Source organism: Neolamprologus brichardi, chromosome 22, assembly GCF_056152115.1.
Source record: "Neolamprologus brichardi isolate AB-2024 chromosome 22, ASM5615211v1, whole genome shotgun sequence".
NCBI lineage: Eukaryota > Metazoa > Chordata > Actinopteri > Cichliformes > Cichlidae > Neolamprologus > Neolamprologus brichardi.
Window position 1 is genome coordinate 19,709,433 of NC_142124.1, and position 9,891 is coordinate 19,719,323.

The window sequence follows — 9,891 nt, forward strand, 5'->3', positions numbered from 1 at the left end:
GACATGCAAATTGCTTAAATGCTGTTTTCAGTTATATTTTTGGCAAAAACTAACTGAAGTTTTCTTTCTCCAGCATTTCAGTATTCATTTATGTTAGACATTTACTCTCGCCATGTTTGCGTGTTTTTCAGTTATTTGCTGCGTGTACGTGAGTGCCGACTCCTACCTGAGTGTCCACACGCATCCCTCGCTGGAGGCCCATGAGCTTCTGCGGATTGTGGCTCTGAAGATGGACAGAGCAGAAGAGGACATGGTGCTCGCCGTGGTGTCGCACACTGGAGGTAAATGCGATTCAAGCAAAATTCAAGTAGAACATATAGTCAAGATAGTTTTCTAATATAAGCAATATGAGGGATTTACTCCTGCTGCCTGACCTGCTCCTCAAACATAGCTGTACAAGTCCTCCTAGCTGGGAGTCACTGATCCATTTTCTTGGCTCTCATTCATCTCTCTCCTTCTGTCTGTGTTTGTCTCTGAAGAGCGGCGGGTGTTACAGCCCAGTGACTGTGTGTACTCTGAGTCTCTGACCCCACAAGGAAAGCTTGTGGCCTGTCGCAGGGATCTTACTGAGATCTTGGTATGTAAATGGCTGCATTTTTTTGTCTTTCTGTAACATTCAGTCTCTAAAAGAAGCTCAAGTTGCAGCTTGCAGGTCCAAAGCAAAACACAGCAAACAAAGTTAGTTATTTAGCCTCTGTATCACCTTCTTGGCAAATCAGGCATGAAAATGAGTATTTCACTTCCCCAGCAGACATATTTTCAGTGTTGCAATGAGTCATGCAGCAGCAAACTGGAGAGGCTCAGGCCTGGTGATTGTTATTAACTCTGACTCAGTAGGAGAGGAAAACGTGTGAGCCACAATTATTGTGTGGTTGCCCGACAGTGACAGCTGGACTGGAAAGTGCCGTTTCAGGGCACCTTTGTAAAGGGGCATCATCATCACAGAGTGAGATCTATGTCTGGATGTCTTAGCGGCTAGAGCCTGACTGATTTGTTGGTGGGGCGATATTAGCTATTTGCAGAACTATCGTTATCGGCGTTTATAACAGCTGATAAATGAAAAGGTCCCAGAACAGATGTGGCCATAATGCCACATACTAACTGATGCAGATGCAAATTGACAAATGCTCCTGATAGGATTTTATTTTGCATGCCTTGTCTTTTTGTGCAATAATTTAAATTTCTCTACGGGTTTGTATGTGCAGCCTCCTTTAACAGACAGTGCTGAGCTAAGCAGGAGGCCAGTTCGACTCCTGGGCATCAACACCTGGGATGTGGCAGCTGCCCTCACACACCTGGACTGGAGTCTCTTCAAATCCATTCATGAGGTATCCACTCATACAGATAAATGTATGTGGTGTATGCACAGAGTTTTAAATAAATTCATATTTATGACAGATGCTGCTGAAGTTTACGCATCAGAGTATAAGCAAATGCTCAGCGAGACTTCCTGGATCATGAGCACAGCTCAGCCAGCAGCTGAGTGGCTTTTTAGATGTGTTGTTCTTGTGAAAACTTTAAACATAGCACAGATGAAGAGACACAGGCTCCATCTTGGCGTGCTTTCCCATTTGGTACTAGAGTACATTTGAGCACTTTCTTTTTCTTTCCTGGTTTTATATCGTATACGTGAATTGTTTTTGTTTCAGTTTTTGATTTTAAATTCAAAAAAATTAAGCAATAGCAAGATTAGACTGAAACAAGTGATGGCGAGGTAGCCTCGTTTATAGAGGGAGAACACACCCAAGGATGTGTGTTTCTTGATGTTTTTCACTCACACTCTTTCTTTCCGTCAACATGCAGCAGGAGCTGGTGTACTACACTCTGAGCCGCGCTCCTGGCACTGGCCACACAGCGGCGCTCTCAGTCCTGCTGCAGCGCTGTAACGAGGTCCAGCAGTGGGTCATGTCCGAGGTGCTCATGTGTGTATCGCTCAACAAGCGAGTACAGCTTCTCAAGAAGTTTATCAAGATTGCAGCTCAGTAAGAACAGAACACACACGTGGTCATGTAAACAAAATGAAGAGTATTTTTTAAGCACATCGTGTTTTATCTCCTTTTTTTAATAACATTTTTCTGCCTGTGTTGCACACAGCTGTAAAGCCCAGAGAAATCTGAACTCTGCATTTGCCATCATCATGGGTCTTAACACAGCTGCTGTCAGTCGACTCAACCAAACGTGGGAGGTAAGTCTTAACAGAACTGAGTCTGTTCATTACGATGCCTATTTTCAAGTCCAGCTCTGAGCAAACGCTTTCCCTTTCAGAAATGTCCGGGGAAGTTCAAGAAGCTCTTCTCAGAGCTGGAACTCATCACGGTGAGACCTGGTGGACAGAGATAGAGAAACACGCAGAGATGAAAATGTGCTATTCCTTTAAATGCTTCCTCCTTCTCTTTACTCTGCTTTCTGTTTTCCTCCATCTCTTTTTCCAGGATCCATCTCTAAACCACAAAGCCTACAGAGAAGCCTTCAAGAGGATGAAACCTCCTAAGATCCCTTTCATGCCTCTTCTCTTAAAAGGTATCTACTCTAAATCCTACACACACGCACACATAAACAGAAACACTGAATGAATCCCTAATAAGCCTGTCTCCTGCTTTTAGATATCACTTTTATCCACGAGGGAAATAAGACCTTCCATGACAACTTGGTCAACTTTGAGAAGTTGGTGAGTTTGAGTCATTTCTTTAATGTCTTTCAGTGCCTCAAACCATTTCCATGTGACATTTAAGTATTTTTTCCTTTCAGCTTCTCTAGATTTATTCTGCAGACTTAAGCTTTGCAGTGTAGGCGATAACAAGGTCACGATACTTGGATATTTGTATTGTGACAATGAAAGAGTGCAACAGTGAGATTTTGGAAGTAAAAATCACATTTATATTTTTCATGGGGTTTTGATTATGAGCTATAATGTTGTAATCATTCAAAGCAGACTTACTAAGAGCTCAGACGACATTTTCTGAAATGTCAGTGGAGAAAACAAATGGGAAATTCACGTTTGTGCTCAGGGTCCTTAAAAAAGCAGGGACTGTTGTGCTCTGTAGTTTTTGTTTTGTCAGTATTCTGCAATATATTATAACAATACCAAGTTGCATCTGTGGTGAATACATCATACATCTGATGAAGGCCCCATCTGCTATTTGTTGTCAAGTTGACTGATGAAAGTAGATGCTTTGTATTTCCAGAGTACATGCTGAGTGGTGAAACCACCATCACCAAAAGTAAAATGCTGGCCTGTTAAATGTGTTTGGTTTGTAAAAAGATGGATGTTTTGGACAAAAGAAAAACTATTGATGTTTACAGTCCACCAGAACAAATGTGATCTTTACAGTTTAATGTCACCCTAACGCAACATGTGTTCTCTTAAACCAACAGCATATGATTGCAGACACGGTGAGAATGATTCGCCACTGCCAAAGTGACCAGCCAGGTGGGTTATGTCATTTTTTTACTGAGCTGAATCTTCAGGTTCAAAGTCTCGCTTCTGATCACTCTATAGTGTAGTTAGGGAGGACATCCAATGTAAAACATATCAAACATGCAGGTTGCTGAAGTTTAGGTGCTTATTAAGTATATGGTATATATTTTTCACAGTGTAAACAAATCATATACTTTCAGTAGTTTATAATCCACATAGGAGCTGTCACATATATGTATGTACTACACATTAGAAGTTTGAGTCTATCTTTAATGCCATGACATCAAAAAGTAAAAAAAATATTAAAAGATAGTTGTTTTTTCTGCTCGAAGCTGTTGTTTATGCTGTTTTCAAATCCTTGAGAAGAATCTGTCGCCATCTGCAGCTGAGTTAGTGTACTGTATTTTTACCTGAGTCAGTTTCTTCCAGTTTCCAAGCAACCATTTCCAGACGGTCTTTTATTTCTTTCCAAGGCTGTAATACAGTCTGTTTGTAGTAACTGTGTGTGTATGTTGTGTTGAATCCACTGATGTGTGTGCGTTTGTCTTTTAGGCAACGAGGTAATTGGGGTCGACAGTGCGGAGGTGAGGGCGAGCGTTCACTACCTGCACATTATCGACAATCAGCAGACGCTTTTTGAACTTTCACACAAACTGGAGCCCCGCGCTTAAACAGAGACGCACGCACGCACGCACACACACACACACACACACACACACACACACTCACAGAGACACAATGGTGGAAATGCTGCTGTGTGACGTAGAGGACGCTCTGTACACGACAATGTCACACGCCGACAACAAATTATGCTACCAGCAGTGGTGCCAAACGGACAACAAGGTGTGCTCTGGTAAAAGCCAAACACATGCCAAGAAAGGATTCATAAACTGCGCACGACCTGTGAACTTTCTACAAGAACCGAATCTGCGCAGCGAAGTGGAGATTTGCCAAACGGAGACAGAGAGCAGAGGAGGCTGTAATTAGTTTGTACAGTATCTATTGGACTGAGTATGTCATCGTTTTGTTCTTGTGATCGATCTTTTGTTATTTATTAGCCTGTTCAGCAGGTGGAATTTTTAAACTTTTTTTTTTTTGCCGTCACGTCATCGTGCCCCCTGAGGGGTCAGTAAGGAGTCGATAGCCTCCTCGTTACATTTCAGCTCAGCTACAAACACAAAAGCACCTGTAGAGGAGTGAAGGACCTGTGGCCACAATCTCTACTGTGGGTGCTCTAGTCTGATTTTATCTACATGGAACATCTTTGACTTGTGATACATTAAGTCCGCACATGCTGTAGTTATTTAGTTGATGGTGTGCAGCTTTTTTCTTGTTACTGTGATGAGGCAGCACACTTTACACAGCGATACTCACTCAGACTTTCTCTTTGATCTGTAGAGTCTGTGAGTCAAGGTGCATCGTTAACAGTGAAGGAAACACTGGACAAGCTGAAGTTTTTTTTTTGTCCAACTCCTGTTTGACTTTTAAGGCCGACACCCTTCGCGCACTCTTCTCTATGGTGTTTTTGTGTGAACAGTTACTGATAACACTGCATTGTGTATATGGACCTACACATTTTTCAGTGCCAAAACTCACGTGGAGTCTTGCAGCACAGATTGTTCTGTGAGGCTCTTGGTCTGTTTGGGAATCCGTGTCTTTTTGTCACAGAGTTTTATTTCCTGGAATAAGGAAAATCTGACGTCTTAGTTCTCACTGAGATGCTGTTTGACTTCATCATGAGTTCAGGTTGTGTGTGTGAGATTGTTTCGGGCTTCTGTTGAAACAAGGCCCCAGCACAGAGCTATGTTCTCTTTTTTATGTTTGTTGTTGTGTTTTATTGTGTTAGACAGATAAAGTCAAAGTATTCCAACTCAAGACATAAATAATAGCTTTGTGCCACAGAATTGTGGTTTAATTCTTTACCCCTTGAAGCGCTTTTTCTAACCTGAGTGGTTTCTGTCGTATTTCAGGTCCACTTATAGAACAAAATGACTGAGTGTGCCTCAGAAGTTAGTGAGGGCGGTCTCTGCCTACCTTTAGAAAAACCCAGAAACTAGTCTAATGGTCATAAAACCACATCTTTGTTGATATATGCTGAGGTGTCAGAGGTCATCATTAAGGGTTCAATAAGAGTTAAGAGGAGATTTCGATTAATTCCTACTGACTGAAAATATCACTTCATGCAGAAGTGGTCTCATGTAAACTCTTTGAAAGATAACAGAGGGAGAGACTGAATAATGGAAGCACAATTACAGAGAATTCCTCTATAATAACACGTGCATGGATGGGATATTTAATTTAGGTTCTTCTATAGATTGTTCAACCTTTTAATTGTGGTTCTCCTAAAGAAATCTACTTTGAATCCAATTAGTTCCCATGTTATGTTGTTGTCTTGTTGATAAAGCCATAAGACGTGAAAAACCCTTATTTAATATTTGCATTGTGTAGAATCTGTCGTCTTGTTACACAAACTATCACTCTGCGAAAGAAATTGACTACTGGATGAATCACAGAGGAGTAATGACAGATGATGAGAAATAGAGATTAAGGAAAAAAACATACTAGTATTTTCATTATTTTGTGCCCGATATCTGTTCATGCCTTGCCTGTTATGTCAGCAATACATTTCTGCTGAGTGGGAGGAAACATCCAGAAGCTTTCTTCCACATTGCCACACGTGTGTTGCATTGTTTTTGATTCTTCTAAGGTAAGACATTAGGATGAAGTGCAATACAATAGAAATGTTGCCACAAGTGTCCACCATCATCATTTAAACACTTTCACAGCAAAGAGCTTTTTTCCCCTCTAGATCAGAACTTTCTTAAAATTCTTGACACTGTTTTAGTGCCAAAAGCATCGTTGGTTCTTTACAAGAAAGAACTCAAGGATGTGAAGGTGAAGAGTCACTTTAAACATAGTTCTTGTGTTATAAGCTGCTTCTCACTTAAAGATTCTTTGAAATATACACTCTAACCCTTTTGTTGTCACTGAATGTTTTGCAGACACAGCTTTAGTCTGCATTTCATTGCTTTGTATTTATCTCAAGAGTATTGGAGTCGTGTAAAATCCTCGAGTCCAGTCGTGCTTTAAAGAAAGAAAACTGTTCAGAATTTGTTAAAAGTCGGATTGAGCATTCATCTGTATCCATCTGATGTTTGCCATCATTTGCTGCACGTTGCTGCACTAAACAAATTTAACCTTCTTATTACTTTAATTTGTTTGGCTTTATTTTTTTCTCTTCAAATTTTTAAAGATTCCTTTTTTGGTTGGGGGGAAAGCAAGCTGGTGATTCTTTGCCTGGCTGGAGGTGATGAATGAGAGCCACGATCTATTTGAATTCAGTGTCACATGAAGGCCTCGTGGTAGTCATTTTACTATTAACCTGTAAACAAAGCGCACATGCACACACACCTCTGCTCGTTGTGTTCAGAGAGCAGAAGTTATTTATTGTAATATATTGTTTATTTATGTATTTCATAGGTGGAAAAAAAATGTCTCTGTTTTTTGTGCCATGTCAGGAACTTTAACAGTGCAGAAGAAGATGTTTGTGGTTTGAAACTGCAAAAGAGGGAAAGTAAAAGGACTTGCTGTCACGTTCTGTGGCCACATGAGGGCAGCAGAGGACCAGATCAGAGATCAGATTTTTTTTGTTGTTGTTGCTTTTTTTTTGTTAGCAGTAAAAACTGTAATAGGGAGGAGACCAACAGAGACTCTATGTAGTGTTACTCGGCCACTGTTATGAGTGTCTAAAGTTACTTCTTTTTTTTTTTAGAACAGTGTTGTTTAAAACCTGTTTGCATGACGAAAAAAACAAAACAAAACCACAATGTTCACAATGCAAGAAAGGACATGTTGAAGGCTTTGTACTATTGTAATATTGTTGATGTGTAAATATATGCCTATGTTTGGTATGTTATTTATCTGTTGTAAATGGGGAAAAAAAAGAAAGTCAACCACAAAGCAATACGTCTCCCTTTGTCTCCCCTCGACCTTCAGACGGCTGAAGTCACGTCTTTTCTAAAGCTGCGTTTTACTATGTGAAGATTTTACTGAAAATGAATAAATTATAGGTTTTATGTGACATATCTCCAGGTGTTTGTCTTTTTGTTGGCCAATGTTCGGATACCATGTAGATGTGGACGAGTGAATGTGGTGGCTGATGTGACGACAGTCATATCAGACTCGGTTCAGTGTAATCTCTGAAGTATGTTTGATTATGTCAAAATCTGACTGAAAATGGAGAAGGGAAGGTCTTTTCTGGCTTATATTCAAATCCTGTACAGTTACGCCCAAATGAAGTTTTGTTTTTGTTTGGGTTTTTTATTTGGCGAAAGTGCTGTTGGCCAGTGATATTTGACTAACATTGCACTCACTCTCTGTGGAGTCCATAAAAGAAAGCATCCAGTCACATTTCTCTGTAGGATTCTTGGTGACATCCACCTTTTAAATTCCAGCAACACACTTTATCAAAAGTGACGGATTAAAGCCCTAACACGATGACCTTGTCTTCTTGCTGGTCCTGGGTGCTCTGATGCAGAGCTGCACTGTGTGTCAGAGGGAACCAACCTTGTGTCCATCCAGTCTGGAGGAACATAATTTTTTATCTAAACCTTGTGTAAGACCTTAAGTGGTGAAAATGTCTTCACTTGGATCGGACTCAGTGACATTCACAAAGAAGGCAGATGGATGTGGTCTGATGGATCTCAAGTCAGCTTTGAATTATGGGGTCAAGGAAAGGAGACCTGTGCACACATAAACTTTGGCCCAGATGTAATATGGAATGACCTCGAGTGTCCAAAAAAACCTTTCTTTTGTATGTGCAACTCGCACATCGTCGTTAGGAATTTAAAAGAAAAAGATATGTCTGATACAATTTACTAATTATGACTGTATAAACTGGGTAATGCACATTAAGACTGCTCAGTAAAGATTCATGTTGTTATGATGTCATGATCCATGATCAGATGTTTACTTTTGTTTATTTGTTTGTTTTTTGTTACACACATTCCATTAGATCATGTGCAGGTGTGTGCAGCTTTCTCCTCTCTGCTCCAGCTGAAAGCCACCTCGGCCCTCTCGCTGCCTCCTCTCACTGTTCTTATTGTTAGAAATAAATATCAGATGCACAATTTGCATTACATTTATTTACATTTATATTGTGATTTACATTGCATGTTAAATATTGTTCAATATTGTGAGTCCTCCTGAACCCATTAAGACATTTCGTATTAAACATCCTGACATTCTGATGTTATCTAACTCCTGGGCTTATGTAAAGCATGATAATATAATATATTATTATGCTTTTTACAACGACATGAATGTACTATTGCTGTGTATTGGTATGGCTACTCGCCATACCGATACCAACTAGATTTTTAAATCTTAATATAAAATGAGTAACAGTAGGGTGGACATTAGGTAAGGCTGCACTTTTTGCAGCGATCTTGTGAAAAAAACTATTCTGCACGTATATAAAACAGGTCCGCGGCTCCGAACCATAGTAAAGGGACTTCTGGCTAATACGTCGGGTTCCGTGTCGGGCTCGTAGCTGAAAACGAGCTTTACTTTGTTGTCTGGGTCAACTTTTCTAACGAGAGACAGAGAGAGGAGTTGAAAGGCTGCTCCAACAGAACTTATTGTTTGGGAGAAAAACACAAACAAAGCGTACAGTCGAGTCTTAATAGCTTACTTACAACTGGGCTCGTCAGACACTCTTTTTGGCTGCAGTGGTTATTATTATATTTACATGCTTCCAGCTCCCGCTTCTGGTCGGTGACAACTCGTACTTTTCAACTCTCCTTTTTCTCCCTCTCCCTCGCTCACAGACACATAACAGGTATGGCAGTCCATTCTCCCTGCAGCACGGACTACACTGCCCATGAGGCTACATTCTTTAGGGCGATGCCTGTAACACTCTGCCTGTTGCCTTCTTATTAAATAATTTTTTGAATAATTTTTTAAAACACTTCTTTACGTCATTATATGGGCCGCAAATAGGGATGACGTGGACCGTTAGATTGAGACACAGGTATTACTGCCTCTTAATGTGTGTTTTGTCTCGTTTTACACCAGCGTGCAATTACCAAAAATAGAGAGGGCATAGCCTAACATATGAAACAGGAAAACACCGCTATGTAATCCATTTGTTTCAACAAAGTAACTGTATTCTAAATACCAACCCATATAAACAGTAACTGTAGTGGAATACAGTTACTCATATTTTGTATTTTAAATGTGTAACGGCGGTACATGTATTCCGTTAGTCCCCAACACTGGCTGTGAGATTAACACAATGAGTAAATATTCCCTGTGATCCACCATCTGAGCTACCAGTGGATGATTCTGTATTCATGAAAATCAAGGTGAGTGAAATTTAATGACTTTTGCACAGACACACAAAGACAGGTTACAGTGTGCATTCACATCTTTATTGTAGCATTGTACTAGCAGGAACAGAAGGTTTGGTGCTT

At 40.3% G+C, this 9,891-nt stretch overlaps 1 protein-coding gene across 1 annotated transcript in view; it reads left to right on the top strand.

Annotated features, from left to right (window-relative positions):
* Positions 1 to 7,504, top strand: part of rapgef5a (Rap guanine nucleotide exchange factor (GEF) 5a) — a 48,298-nt gene extending 40,794 nt beyond the window's left edge. Inside the window, exons 17-26 of the mRNA XM_006787700.2 lie at positions 132 to 281; positions 480 to 577; positions 1,206 to 1,328; positions 1,804 to 1,982; positions 2,095 to 2,185; positions 2,266 to 2,316; positions 2,433 to 2,520; positions 2,604 to 2,668; positions 3,376 to 3,430; positions 3,971 to 7,504. Of these exons, the coding sequence (XP_006787763.2) occupies positions 132 to 281; positions 480 to 577; positions 1,206 to 1,328; positions 1,804 to 1,982; positions 2,095 to 2,185; positions 2,266 to 2,316; positions 2,433 to 2,520; positions 2,604 to 2,668; positions 3,376 to 3,430; positions 3,971 to 4,089 (1,019 nt within the window). The 3' untranslated portion in view covers positions 4,090 to 7,504. The remainder of the gene's footprint in view (positions 1 to 131; positions 282 to 479; positions 578 to 1,205; positions 1,329 to 1,803; positions 1,983 to 2,094; positions 2,186 to 2,265; positions 2,317 to 2,432; positions 2,521 to 2,603; positions 2,669 to 3,375; positions 3,431 to 3,970) is intronic.
* Positions 7,505 to 9,891: the final 2,387 nt, after the last annotated feature.